The following is a 15,910-nucleotide window of genomic DNA, read 5'->3' as shown; positions in this document are numbered from 1 at the left end:
GAACGTCACTGAACATTCCAACCCACCTGGCATCTGGAAAGGACTTCCTGGGTCTGAGCTGGTGGGAGAGTGAGGGTAGGTGCTGCTGCTGCTTCCCGGAGAGTTTGGGTAACTGCTGTTGGGAGAATGAGGAAACGGGTGGCTGTTGGGTTGCTGGAAAGAATCTGGAAAAGTGGCGTTGAGTGGCATGTGAGGCTCATTTTGTCCTAAGTTACGGAACTGAGCTAAGAGGCTGTGCTGAGGGTTATATTCGCTGTGTCTTGGAACCAGCACTGGAGGAAGTACTGGGGAAAAAAAAAAGAGAAAGACAAAAATGAGTATGATAAAAATCTGTAATTATATCACAACAAAGTTAAAACAATCTGTAAGTGACAACAAATTATCTGATCCCTGCCCTGCTGCCAACTCAAAAGCACCATTCAAATGAAAAGCTATTTTATACTCAGGAACAAATATGGTCTCTTTAGAATCACCGATGACATATGTCTGAGATCTGCAGCACTGACAAACTGCCTGAGGAAAGTCTGCAAAATACATTCTTTTAAGTTAAAAATGTTCAGGTTCCCCATTCTTAATTTTTCATTCGCTAAAAACCAAAGCACAATTAAGAATATATATCATCACTGACAATTCCCCTTCACAGCTCTGCTCGTAAAATTTTACATTAAAGAGTTAATGTTTATCCAATGATATGAATTATTCACCACAAATGTTTTAATTTGATACACTTTAGCACAAAAAGAAGTGTAGTAAATAAAGCTGAGGAAATAAATACAGTGAGCAGTATAACATCCAAAAGCCAGTGAAGATAGTTAATTACACAAAATATGGTGCTTTGTGAAACAGAACTTATGTTATACCCTGTGCTAACAGTCATACTTCATGAACATCTTTTTTTCTAAGGATCTTAATGAAGTTACCCACTTCTCAATAATCCTTACCACCACCTGACAGGCCAAGGAAAAAAATGTGTCATACAATCCACATTTTGCTAATTGAAAATTCAAGCTTACAAAAGGCCCAAAAGGTTGACACTTGTTGAGAAGCAAAGAATTCCTGTCTCTCCTAAAAGCTCTACACGTTAGGAATCTAAGGAGCTAATAACTGCCATGGTCATCAACCTCCAGAAACCTCCTGAGGTAAAGCCACTATAAATTTCATGATTCTATAAGGGAAGGGCTTTAACAGTCAGTTAGAGAGTCTCAGCCAAGGTTAGAGCCTGCGTTTCCCCACCAGGGTCCCTGGATGGGTCCTAATAATAAAATCCTCTGCAATCCATCCTGCTCTTATGGCCCCAGCCTGGGAGTGAAAACCCATTTTGTAAACTGTATGGGAGAAGAGAGGAGGATGTTTAAAACCTATCGTTGTTGGCAGTTAGGACTCAGGATATATTATATTTCCCCAAAGAGACAATATTTAGTGGCATTAGAAATTCAGTAGACTTGTGAGGGATTCCCAGGGAATCTATCCATAATTTATATCATTTCTATGGAAAAACATGGTCTTAACACTTGGATTATCACTTGTTAACTAAAATTGTTTAAGTAAAAATAGGTTTTTGATAGTATTAAAAATTTCTCATATGCTGTATCTTAAATTCCTACATAATCCTGTAGCAATAAATTTGTGGATTTCTCTATTTGGTCCTTTAGAAACAATCTTTTGAGTATATAATAAATATGTTTTCTTTTTAGTACAGTGATGGAGTCCACCCAACCAAACCATTAAAAGGATAATTTCTCCTTGTGCCTTTCAATAGTTATCTGAAGTATAAACTGCTTTGTTTTGTTGGAGAAAAAAATCCTGATAAAGGCTCCCCCAATGCCAATAGAAATTGACATTCCAAAATAGTCCAATACCCTTAAATGATCTATGCAATCATAAACATTCTTTTCTTTTAGCTGCAGCAGCTTGAGTTACCACTTCCCAACTTGCCTTTTCACAGACACCTAGCTATGGTCTCGTTTTTTTCTTTTTTTTTGTAGAGACAGGATCTTGCTGTATTATGCAGGCTGCTCTCGAACTCCTCCCGCATAGGCCTCCCAAAGTGTTGGGATTACAGGCATGAGCCACCACAGCCGGCTGATTCTTACCCTTAAAGCGGGCAAACACTGACCGCTAAACCATTCCTGCAAATGCAGCACCAGAGAGCAACCTGAATCAATTCAACATTTCCTCTTCCTTCAGAGGACCCTTCCTCCTACGAGACACACACACACACACACACACACACACACACACACACACACACACACACACACACACACACCCACGCACAGATTCTGCTTACTGGGTGCCTATTTTAGCAGCTCTTATTGCCTGTTTTAGAACTGAGGACTTCCTTGTTTCTACTACCTCAAATGGGGGTAGTCAGGGGGAAAGAATTAAACTTTGCAACAGCCACAGCAAAGGGCAATGCACTTCTGCACCCCCAACTTGATATTTTGCATACATGTTCCTGCAGTAACCCTGCTGTATGGTGTGCAGTGGTTTCCTTAAGGCATAGCACTGTCTTTAGTGTACACCACAGGTGAGGTCAATCACCTTTAGTAGATGACCTGGGAGATGAGCCACCAAGAAAGCAGCACCCTATAGATGAACTTGACAAGACAGGAACTTTTTTTTCCTCACCTCTGATTATTAAGATGATTTTGCCACGGCTAATATAGGTACGGGTACCTTTGTTTTTTTAATTTTAAAATATTAAGGGTGTACAAATGTTTTGTTATATGGATACGCTGTAAAATGCTGAAGTCATCTTTTAATAAACTTAAAAAATATACTGAAACATTGCACATTTACGGTAAGATTCAAAAATAGTCATATAAATGGAATCAAATACACTCTTGTGTTTGGTTTCTTTGGTTCAACATTATGTCTGTGAGATTCATCCAATGTGTGTAGCACCTTATGTGTATATACTGTAATTTATTTAATACAGTTTTATCTTCTGCTGATGAATATTTGGATTGCTTCCAGTTCGGGGCAATTATAATAAAGCTTCTATGAACATTCTTTAACTTATTTTGAAACAATTTCAAACTTACAGAAAAATTGCAAGAATAATATAAAGAACACTATATGCCCTTTACCCAGACTCACCAATATTTAACATTTTGCTACATTTACTTATTCATTCTTTCTCCTCCCTTCTGCCCTCAAAGACACACTTTCTGAATCGTACGAGAGCAGGTAACGTATATCCCTTTATCCCATAACATTTCCGAGTAGCTCCTTAAAAATTAACTTACATACACACATTATAGTTACCAAATTTGGGAAATTTAACATTGATATGGTTTTATCTAATGTAAAATCACATTCTAACATTGCCAATTGTCCTCAAAATGTCCTATGTAGCAATTTCCTGATACAGGATCTAAGCTAGGATCATGTATTATACTTTGTTGTCATATTTCTGTAGTCTCCTGTAATTCCAAATAGTTCCTCAGCCTTCCCCACCTCCCGTCTCCCTGCCCCATTTTCATGCTGACATTTTTGAAGACAGAAGTTATTTTATAAACTTTCTCTCAATTTGGGTTTCTTTGATGCTTCCTCATGTGGCTGGACTAGTAGTTAAGTGATATCATGCCCCTCTCAAGGCATGTATCCAGAAGCACACAATGTCTTCCTGATAGATGTTAATCTCGATCCCTTGGTTAAACAGGTGTTGAGCACTTCCTCCACTGTAGTTACTTTTTCCTTTTGTAATTAATAAGTATGTAGTGGGGAGATACCTCTAGACTACGTAAATATCCTGTTCTCATCACCGCTCATATTTACCATCCATTTTTGCTTGAATCAATTTTTGCTACAATGGTTGCAAAATGGAGATTTTAACTCCCAGAATGTTAAGTTATATCCTATATAGTCTGTTCAAGGCATAGATGAGTAGAATAAATCCTGGAGTGTTTCTGGACAAATTAAAGTCATTCAGTTTAAAGGAGAAAATGCCAGTCTAATTGATTAGTTCAGTTATGAGAAGTACCTAGCTCCCTGATCATGCATAATAAATCATTATCAAGTTCAAATTCGTGTAATTTGAAGTCTTTGTAAGGAAGGTGTTTGTGTGTTCTGACTTGCCTGGGACAATCCCAATTTGTACCTGTTGTCTGATGTAATTAGGAATAGGTGATCCTTGTCAAGCTCAAAAGTTTCCTGGCTTGGAGAATAAATTATAAGGTCATATTAACTATAAGCAATGACTAATTAAATTCAGGAAAGTATAGAGACAGGTCTGGAACAGCTGCCAGCCCTAGAAAGAAGGATTAATGTGGAAGAGAAGAAACGTGTGGAAGCTAGTCGGGCTGGGTTAAGCCTACACACATGTGTTGCTCTCAAATAACAAGGCCTGGGCCTCTCTCACCTGCGTGGAATCCTAAAGTGTAATGCTGGGGCTCTCTGCCTGATGTTTTACCTCCCCACCTTGTGCTTGTTCCTTTTATTTCAGCAAGGAATAACGAAGATCTGTTTTCTATTGGGGGAAAAGGAAAGAAGAAACATTCAGACTAATTATCTGTATGGGCAATTCTCATTTCTTGGGTGAGAGATAAACCAGCCTAAAGAATTAGAATTTGCAAACTCTAGGCCTGGCTCAGGTCAGAAACAGGAAGGGAGTGAGGGTGAGCAATGTTTTCCTCTCACTATTTCTATGTTTCAGGATATTTCTATTTTATGGAAAACAGAACTATGAGAGCACTGACGTGTCCAGGGAACCACTTTCTTAGTGCACTAAGGCTGCTCCCACTGGAATCTCCAAAGAAGGACTAAAGTGTGGGGCTTCCCTCTCAGGGCTGCTCCTAATGGCTCATTTGAATTACATGAATCTCCTCTGAAAGAGGAGCCCAATGTTAAAACACCTTTCTCTACACACATGAATTTCTTTCTGATTTGAGTCATTTAAAAAATCAGGCTGTGTGCGTCATTCCTATGTTCTAGGAGCACTACCTCTGGCAAAAACCCAAACCTGGTTTTGCACCCCACCCCCTCAAGTATATTCTGAAAAAAAGGCTCCCAGGTGATTTCAGAAATCCCCTTTCCACCCACTCAGAAAATCCCTAATTGTCGTATGTCTTAAAAAGAAAAAAGCTATCTTCCCTTCTTTTCCTGACCTCTCAGGCAGAAAAATACTTCAGATTTCTGCCTTTTCTCAGCGATGTAACCTTGCTGATTCCAAACTGTACTTTTGGTTAAAAAATAAAATCCCTTGTCCAGCCAACAGAGAAACCAAGCTTCTGAATGTTTCAGGAAGCAGGAGTTTCAGGAGATATTTGTGATTCTGCTATTGGACTCAGCTTTTCTACGTTGCCAAGGCGCAAGGAAAAGAATGAAGAAGAACAGCTGAAATTGTAAAGAGGGCTGAGGTCTGGAAAGCATTCCTGTACACTCCAGTGAAGTACTGCCTGAAGTTCCAGCACCACGTTGTCAATGATAAAGTAGCTAGTAATGCCACTAAATCTGACAAATCCCCACTTGGGCTGTGACCCACCCACCGAATGTTTGTGAAAAAGCAGTTTTCCTTTTTTTTTAAACACATAAGGGAGTTCTGGTATGTTTGTCCACATAGACACAATGGCAAACAAGCTACTTGCAACCTGGCAGTAGAGAAATGCTTTCTGGTTCTGTAGCGCTGGAGAAGGCATTTAGGTAAAGTCAGGACACCTGAATTCTAGTCCTGGCTATGATAGCTCCCTTTGTTACTTTGAGCCAATCACTTAACGTCTCAGGGTATCAATTTCCTCCCCAAAGAGCAAGGGACTTTGCTCCCCAACGGGTCTTCCTGCTCTAAATTCTGCAAGTCTTCTGACTGATGAGAACACCGCTTTATGTACACACCTGGAGCTTCAGTGTCCAAAGCTCGTCCTAGACGGCATCTAAGTGGAGTCTCAGAACATTTCAGTGAGGCCACCTAAGAGCAGAAAGGTGGCCCAGGGATAGTCGAAGAATGACCCAAAAGCGAGTCAGCTGCAGCAACACTGAAAGGGGAGGGCAAGCTGCCAGAGCAGCTGCGCCCAATATAATATCTGTACTTCACGGATGTCCCCAGATAGCGCGTTCACTGACCTTCTGAACGGAAACTTTTCAAGAAGGAAGTGCTGGAAAGGGTAAGACCACTTAAAATTAATAGTATACACATTTACTATATAAGATTCCTTACCTCAGGGCATGTCAGAGAAACTTTACACTGGAGAAATGATTCTTGGAACCTCAACCAAGTTTAAATTTTATGAAAATATATAATAGCCCGAATCCCTGAGTGGTGGCACTTTATCTTTTTGTTTGCTTACTGGTGATGAGGTGATGGTGGGGAGGGTTTTGAAATATTAGATAAGGTTCTCTGAGCACTAGCTACACCTCCATTGTGGGCAGCACTGCAGATATAGGAGTCAACAGGACAGACTGCCCCTGCCCGTGGAGAGCTGCTATCGCTGAATTCTCACACGGCCATTTCTGTTTTACAGATGAAGAAGTAGGCGCAGCCTAGCTGAGGGTCACACAGCTGCTAAGGTGAGGGCCAGGATTTGAATCAAGGTCTGCTCATAACCACGGGGCAACATTACTTGGTACTGTAAACTGGACAGAGATTGTGGAAGTTATTTTTAAAATTCTCTTTCCATTCTTCTGTTTAGTTTTTTTTTGTCTTTGGGAGGAGACATCTTTTTAAAAGATAAGATAGTTTTGCCTAAAGGTAGCAACATTGTAGTATTTACTTTCTAGGAATATTACTCTTAAGTATACAAACTCATTAATAGAAAACAAATCTGTGAACACAATTCAAATAGGGGTAATGAATTATATTCAGTAACAGTATTCTCAAGCTTAAAAAAAAAAATCACTAGATTTACTTAAAAATACCCTAAACCTAGGTCAACTTCTGAGAATCCAACTTCCTAGGTAATGCCAGGCCAGTGATTCTCTTTTTGTACACCACAGACATTTCCTTGAAATACATCTTATCTGAGAGACCATACACTCACAATGCATCTGCTGTGATTCCATGACCTAGTTCAGATTCCTGCTCCAACCTGTCTTTGGGGGTAACTGTCCTCTCACCCTACTCTGCACCCAGCTAGCCTAGGCTTTTTGTAGTTTCTACCTGCTAGTTTGATATTTCTATACCTTTGCTCACTAGGCCACATTTCCAAGTCTCAGTTCTAATGGCATCTCTGTGGTGCCTTTCCTGGTCTTTCCACCCACCCCAACAGAAACGAATTCCTCTCTGTGCCCATGGTGGCCTTAACACTTTCACCAAGCATCTGTAACATTATATTGCAAATTTGACTTCACCTCACCTAAACCCTAATGCCCTGGAGGGTAGAACTGGTTTTCTTTCTTTTGTATCATCCATTGTCTGATAGGTCCTTAATAAATAGTTTTTCAACTAATGTATGTTTGTGAATTACATTACTATTCCTGACTTACTTGTTTTAAGTGGATTAATACAGACCAGTCTTTCTCAAAGTATAATCTTCAGACTCCTGGCATCTGAATCAGCAAGATATTTGTTTAAAAAGGCAGATTCTTATACCTCCTCCCAGATATAATAAATCAGAACCTGCAGGAAGTCTGGGGGAACACAGCCTGGGTGAAGGACGATGAGGGGCTGCTACATGCACTGGCAACAGAGCTGGGTTTCTTGCCCTACCTAGGTCGCTAAGTAGCTGTGGAACTTGAACTTCAATTTTCTTAAGTCAAATTTCTAGAGATCCTCCCTTTCACACATAAAAAACACTATACAGTGTTGGTCCTGATTCTTAGGTAGTATCAGACACAGATTTAACTTAGAATGTCATGGAAAAGGCTGGCATGGCCTTATACTAAGTGGACACGAGAAGTTACAGAGTCCAGGGTTTTTGGTCAAGCAGCATGGTGTCATGGAAAAGGCACTGGCTTTGGATCAAGAAAGTCCAGGGTCCTTGCTGTACGAATTTAGGCAGCGTAAGTTCTTGCCTCAGTTTCCCTGGAGGGATAACAAAAGCAGCCCCAACAGCAGTGTGAGGGTCAAGAGCAGTGGCACACCACCTTTCTAAGACCTAGCTCCCTGTCTCTTCTCTTCCTACTCTTACCCCAGTTTCCTTTTCTTTGCCAAACATTTATTTGCCTAACATCCACAGAAGGAAGGTACTATGTTATTAGAGACTTCAAAAGTTGTTAGAGGTTGGAAAAAACTTCAGGGTTTAAGCTAAAAACATCAGGAAGAAAAAACCCTTTGTAAGCCACACATGAAGTATAACAATAGCCAGAGGCAGGTTTTTAGTTTTTGAGTTTCAAAACTGGAAATTCTGCTCAATTATTTACTAGCCAATTACCTGGGGCAATTTGGTATTCAAACCTCACTTTTATTAGTAAAATGGAAATAATAGTACTTCTCTCAGTTTTTTTAATATTTACATAGTGCTTATACGTATATATGCCACGTGCTATATACCAAGCTGTACCAAATATTAACTCATTTAATCCTCATAACAACTCTGATCCTAGGCACTCATTACCTCCACTTTGTGAAAGGGGAAACTGAGATACAGAGATTAGGCAATGTGCCTACAAATATATAACCAATAAGTAACCAGCAGAGACAGATTCTAACCTAGGCAGCCTGGCACTGTAATCTAAGCTCCTAACCACTGTGCTGATGTCTCTCACAGTGTTGAACAGCTAGTTTAACAAAGTTCCTGAGCTATGGTAAGCACTCAGTGAGGGACAGTCATGTTACACAGAAAGCAGCTAGCCTGTGTGTCTAATCATCTACTACCGTGGTCCCCAAACCCCAGGGTCTCTGACCGGTACCAATCTGTGGCCTGTTAGGAATCGGGCCACACAGTGGGAGGTGAGTGGTGGGTGAGCAAGCGAAGCTTCACCTGTATTTACAGCCTCTCCCCATCCCTGGCATCACTGCTGGAGCTCCGACTCCTGTCAGATCAGCGGTGGCATTAGAGTCTCATAGGAGTGTGAACCCTCCTGTAAACTGTGCATGCGAGGGATCTAGGTTGCAGCTCCTTATGAGAATCTAATACTGGATGATCTGAGGTGGAGCTGAGGCAGTGATGTTAGAGCTGGGGACTGGCTGCAAATACAGACTATCATTAGCAGAGAGGTTTCACTGCACAGTAAGTGTAATGTGTTGGAATCATCCCAAAACCACCACACCCCTCACCACCCTGGTCTGTGCAAAAATTGTCTTGCATGAAATTGGTCCCTGGTGCCAAAATGTTTGGGGACTGCTAGGTATTACACTACTAACCCAGGTGTTACACCAGCTCTGTAAATGCAGCTGAATTGACTATGTCCAGTTCATTCTGAGTTGAAATTTGATTCCATTAAATATATTCCGAGATGCTTATTATCTAATAACGATAATTACTGACCAATGGGAAATAAACACAAGTAAAGCCTCCATAAACACACCCCAAACTCATACAGCTGGTGTATTTCAGATCACATCCTCTACTACTAAAAACTCTGGATGTCCCTCCCCTGTGTTAAAGAGAAAAACTTGATTAAAAGGGGGAAACCACTTCTTTTGGGAAGCAGTACACTACAGTGGTTAGCAGCATGGATTTGGGAATTAGACTCTAATTTGAACCCTACATGCCAGGTTGCAAGTTGTGTGACAACTTAAACTCTCTACATCTCAGTAGCCCTGCTGGTACCTACTATGGCTGTGGCCAAGATTAAATGAGAATACATGGGAAGTGATAAACACAGTACCTAGCTCACAGTAAACATGAAAAGTAGCTATTTTAACTTTTATTATTACTGTTTTTATTGTAACGATTATCATTAGTTTTCTGAATATTTGTTTAGTGAAAACTTGCTTACATTACATATTTTGTTTTTATTCTAAAAAGATGTACATAGAAGTTATGTTCCTTATATCATTGTTTCAGTTACATTATGTTTCAAGAATGCATTAGTGCACAAAGCCTTTTCATATGTACTATTTAATTTAATCCTCACCACAACCCTGGAAGCAAACACTCCCCTATTTCATGGGTTAACAAACACAAGCTCAAAAAGGACAAGTGACTGACCCAAAATCAAAGTTATCAAGCGCCAAAATTTCATCCAAGAGTTCTAACCCTAGATTCCCCCTCACTATATTTTAACTACTAAAGGGATGCAACTCCTTTAAATGGCCTTATCTGTCCTGAATTTCCTAAAGACCTCCACATTTACCAGTTGGAAATCAGCATTCTTCTCTGAGAAAGAGCCTCTCTTTTCTTCCCTACTTATCACCAGCATGGACTCTTGGATTCTTGTTTTTCCTCCAACGGTTTATAATTCATTTCTGTCCTTAATTATTTTGTTGATCAAACTGTCTCAGATTTGGCTGGGAGCAGCCCCTTCAAGCTGCCCCTGGGTCCTTGTGCCCTGCTCCCATCAGTTTTCTCTTAAATGTTTAATAACTCATTTTAAAATTAGCCCTTCCTTTTCCTGTTTAAAAGCTGTAGGTTGTATGTTTCAAAAGCACTTATCCACAACTGTTTCCTAATCTGACCATCTTACATAAATACATAAATATCTGTTGAGTACATGACTGTACCACAGGTAAACTTTTTGGATGCTCAAAGATAGATACTGTCATAGAAAAAATACTGTCGAATCTACTACAAAGCTAGCTAGTTAGATATATCTGATAAAGAAACTACAGGGAAACACAGGAAAAAACATACAAAGCAATATCACTCTATTATCACATATATGCTTACTTTTAGTTTACAATAAGCTGCCCAAATACCCCTTATAAAATCACTCTTTTTTTGCTGTCTTCTGACTGAAGATCCCAGACAGGCAAGCAGGCAGGTAGTCCAGTGAGGGTGATGTGTGACTACATAAGCCAGACCAAGCCAGGCCACAACTCAGATAGGAAATGGCTTCTCTTGTGTGAAAGAGTAAAGAACTAAGAACGGCAACATTTCTTGGAGAGCTGTTTTAGAACTGAGGCAGTGATACAGAATGTAAACTTGATCTTCCATTTGTAAGGTCTGCTAAGATTCCAGAGCATAAAAACTACAATATAAAGAAAAAGAACTACAATGTAAAGAAAAAATTTTGCCAAAATATCCTTTGTTGATCTAAGTCTTTTTATTGGAACCATAGAATGTGTTTCCAGACTCTAGATCTTTTATCAAGGAAATCACGGCTACTTCTAGTTACATAACCCCTGTGGCCCATAACAGTTTTATGAAGAGCAGACCTCAATCGAGTGTAATGGTCAGGCTTGAGTGCTAGAGAAATCCTCTGGAGTGCAATGATAATTAGGAAACTGGGATGGGAAGCAGCAAGCTAAGTGGTTATCTCCCCATCTCCCATGCATGGGGAAGCGTTGCCCAGACAATGGACACCAGGCCCAGGCCAAACCCAGGGGAAACGGAAGTCTGCATGCACCTTTCAAACTGGCCCTAACCCGAGTATTGACCAACTATACTAATCCTCAGCCAAACTGGCAAATTAACAGAATGTGGGGTTTTTAGCTCTACTATACTGCAAGCCCTCAGATTGTTACCACAGCGCTCATGGTTATCCACCCCACAGCTCTGCTCTTCAAAATAAATAGCCCCTTGTTGCTTCCCTATCTCCTCCCCAAACAAATCTCATTTTTCCAAATATCAGGGCAGAAGTTGCATGATTTGGCTAATTCATGATTATTGGTCACAACGTCTTTCAAGAGAAGATTTGCAATTTGAAGTGGAAAATGGCAAGGGGATAGGACATACATTTGGGCCAAAGAAATCTCCAGCTTTTTCTCTGGCCTCTTGATATCTAGTAGCAATGAGGCTGAAAGTAAAACCAAGATAATCAACCTAAAAATCATTATGTAAGCCAACCATCCCTTCTATTTCTCTCCCTTTTGCAAGTGTCCGTCAAGGGCACAGGGCACTCCCAACATGGGTCAAATCACCTGTGATTTTTCCCCACTTCCAATCACACAAAAAACCTCCTCAGACCTATAAGAAATCATTGTTTGAGGATGATCCAAATGTGGAAATAAGCCAAAAAGCACAACTTACAAGGTCTTGATTATTGTTTCACGCAAAGCTAGTCTTGGAAATATTAGGCAGGCTTTTCTTTTTGAAGCATTATTTTTACACACTACTTATTATGACAAATGTTTTTCTATGATTTTCGAAATTGCTGTTTTTTCTTCAGCCATTTTTTTGTTGTTGTTGAGTTTTGTTTTTAACAGCTGCTAGCTGGCTGGTGTTCTTTCTGCTCTATGAACTAGCACTGGAGGGTGGAAGACAGCTGCATTTTAAATGAATCAAGAAGATCTGAAAATGTCTTCTCTTGCTCACCTAACATACTGCACAAATATTAATAGAATAAGAAGAAAAATAAGCTGGGTACAGTGGCTCACGCCTGTAACCCCAGCACCTTGGGAGGCCAGGAGGGACTGACTATATGGCCTGAAGCCAGGAGTTCAAGACCAGCTAGAGCAACACAGCAAGATGCTGTCTCTATTAAAAAAAAAAAAAAATTATCTGGGTGTGGTGGCATGCACCTGTAGTCCCAGCTACTCAGCAGGCTAAGGCAGGAGGATCACTTGAGCCCAGGAGTTTGAGGTGAGCTATGATGACGCCACTGCACTCCAGCCTAGGTGACAGAGCAAGACCCTATCTCAAAACAAAAACAAAAAGAAAGTGGAGGATTAACAGTCAGGAAAGTGTAAGTATGAGAAAGATACTTTATATAATCTATAGATTACTACTGTTTTAAAATCTCAAATTGGAGTAGATTTGCCAATAGAAAAATTCTACCCAGAAACAAATCACATTGTAGTTGCCTAGATGTCTGCTTCAATTGATATAATCTAAGTACTTTTACAATTTATGTAAAAGTAACATGGCTGAAACTATCTGTTCATCAATTAATAAATAACCCAGAACAAACACCCCAAACAACGCACTTAAGAATACTTGTTCATGGCTGGGCGCGGTGGCTCACGCCTGTAATCCTAGCCCTCTGGGAGGCCGAGGTGGGTGGATCGCTTGAGGTCAGGAGTTCGAGACCAGCCTGAGCAAGAGCGAGACCCCGTCTCTACTAAAAATAGAAACAAATTATCTGGCCAACTAAAATATATATAGAAAAAATTAGCCGGGCATGGTGGCGCATGTCTATAGTCCCAGCTACTCGGGAGGCTGAGGCAGTAGGATTGCTTGAGCCCCGGAGTTCAAGGCTGCAGTGAGCTATGATGATGCCACGGCACTCACTCTAGCCAGGGCAACAAAGTGACACTCTGTCTCAAAAAAAAAAGAATACTTGTTCAGGAAAAAAAAAATCAAAATAACAAATTTCATATTTTGTCTTAGATTTAAGACTATGACATCCACTAAAAGATCTGGGTATAAAATGTTACTCATGACTGTATGTTTCTAGTAATATTATGGATAACAATGATGAAAATTTCAAACATAAGCCAAATGCCAATGATAAAATTGTGGAGAAAGTTTGCTGTCTAAACTACAGGCCCACTTGGCTGTGTGCCAAGCACAGACAGACATCTAAGTAGTGACCTAGAGATTTTTAAAAAAACGTCCATGTGGACTGTGGAAGGGCACCTGCAAAGGCGGGACTCTGCTCACCCCAAGGCACCCCTCCCTCAGGAAGACTCTGCCCCACACCCAGCCACAGATGCTTGATTTGTGCCTTGCAAAATAACTTTTAAAGCTTTCTTCCTTCACCTCATTGTAGGCATCTCTCCCCTACACCAAAAGAATTGGAGAAACATCCAGACTAGGATTACAAACATAATAATTATACATAGTAGTATATTTCTATCACAGTAACTCCTATGAAACACGTACATGCTACTTTACTTTTAATTTTGTTTTCCCTGGTCTACTTTATTAGTAATATTTTTCTTATTGTATCTCTACCTCTAAACTGATTTAACTCCTTGGTACAATGAGATATACATACACATCTGCACCACTGCACAGGCTGCAACACAATGTGTTAGAGTTCAGTGAGCTTTTTATGTGGCTCTTCTCGGGTTTATAACTCCTAGCTGCATCCTCTATTATTCAATTTTGCACACCACGCTGTAATTACATGCCAGCCTACTGAGGCAAGCACAGTTCCTCAGGAATTGTGTATGTGTTATAAATGTCTGAATGAAGAGAAATTTGGATGTACATTAACAAAGGGCATAATGCCCTAATTTTTACTGTTTATATTGCTGCTAATTAATCCCAAGTCTTCAAAAATACTTGTAATGGTTACATTTTGGTATCTGACTTCCATCTTCAATGATCAGATCCCCAGAGATCACCACTCAAATAAACTTGAAGGAAAAGTTAATACTTTTCCCCCCACCCTCCAAATGTATATACTAATGCAAGACTTTTTAAAAAATTCAATTAACCTGAAGATTTTATTATTATTGGCTCATATAAAAGTACATTCACAATATGCTGAAGCAACACTTAAAAAAAAAGACTTTCCTTTTTGTTTTCCAAAAATTATTAATTTTATTAAATCTTGACTCTTCCTTTTTTTTTAATATTCTGTGTGACAATTAGAAGTTCGCACAGGACCCCTGCACAGAACACCTTTGCTGCATGCCAAGGGACAATGGCTGTCTTAAGGAATGTAGGCTGAACTAACTGCTTTTTCATGGAACAGCATTTGTTAAGTTGAGATAACTAGATTCACATGCAATTGTAACAGAGCAATCCCGCTTACCTTCCCATCACCATCAGAAAGTTTCCAACAGCCCAAGGGTCCCTCCCTCTCCCCTCCCTTTGCCCTTTCATAGCCACACCCACTTCCCTCCTGCCTCCATCTCCTCCTTTACCCCTGGCAACAACCACTCTGTGCGCCATTCCTAAAATTTTAAGACTTTCTCTTCAAGGCAAAATTTACCAAGCCACGAATTACATGGTGACTGAGGCAGCCAGAGAAGCAAATCACACACTTAGTCAACAGGTGAAGAGGATTTTAGGTGCATTTCAATTTTAAACAGCTGGCAGCCATGATGCTGAAAATAAAAGCACCTGGAAGCCAACTCCAGCGTGTTAAAGATCAAAATTGAAATCTCAGAATCTCAAGCTCTGGTTTAATATAGCCTTTCAAGTTGATTAAGTTAAAAGGGCAGAAAGATAACTTTCAAGAACCAGGTGAAAAACATAAAAAATATAAAGCCAAATGGCAGGAAATCTCCATTAAGTCATTTTAATAGCAGCAGATAGGAAGTGAATGGTCTTCTCCATGTCACAGTTAGATGACTTCCTTAACCACTGTCACCATTTACTGTGGTAAAGAAAAAGAAAAACCTACATTTAATTCAATCACAAATACGTAGCCTTGATTCTGAAGGCTAGTGCAAGTCCAAGTAAACAGTCCACCTGTTACATCAGCAGCAAGATCAGAGTCTTCAGAAGCTCCACAGACTCTCTTTTCCCTGTAAGTGTCCACACATTTGCAGAAAAAGAAATTCCTAACATTTTTACTTTCCCAAAAATGTACTTTTCAGTAATGGTCAAAGTAGTACCTTTCAAAAAAGGGAAGGTTCTTCACCTTGCACACTTTTTGCCACTGGTAACTATACTGAACACAAGTTGCAACAAAATGTTTCCGTAAGTTTCAGGTTTTTTCCCCACGACTATTTTTATACTATTTTATTTATAAGAAAATAAATGGCATAGGTTAAGGAAAAACTGCTATTACTTAAGTCCATAAAATTATTTTTGGTCAAAGTACAGAGATACAACAAGATCCTCAAAAGAACAGTTATAAAACTTGCATTGGCCCAAATTGCAAAGCATGGTTTCCTCCCCCACTTCCCTATCCACTTCAAGATGCCTTATCACATCGTATCGTAGTACTAATCTTAATGAATATAAGAAGGAAAATTCTGGAAAGAACAAGCCAATTTTAAATCTGTAAAAGAATAGGCAAAATTCAAAAC

The 15,910-nt window shown here is 39.8% G+C and overlaps 1 protein-coding gene across 2 annotated transcripts in view; it reads right to left on the bottom strand.

The window, feature by feature from the left end:
• Positions 1-15,910, bottom strand: part of SMAD1 (SMAD family member 1) — a 68,898-nt gene that overhangs the window by 16,137 nt on the left and 36,851 nt on the right. For both annotated transcript variants that reach the window (XM_045552077.1, XM_045552078.1), the window contains exon 3: positions 27-284. In XM_045552077.1, coding sequence (XP_045408033.1) covers positions 27-284 — 258 coding nt within the window. The remainder of the gene's footprint in view (positions 1-26; positions 285-15,910) is intronic.

The sequence above is a fragment of the Lemur catta genome, chromosome 5, assembly GCF_020740605.2.
Source record: "Lemur catta isolate mLemCat1 chromosome 5, mLemCat1.pri, whole genome shotgun sequence".
NCBI lineage: Eukaryota > Metazoa > Chordata > Mammalia > Primates > Lemuridae > Lemur > Lemur catta.
This window is presented reverse-complemented; position numbering and strand designations above follow the sequence as displayed.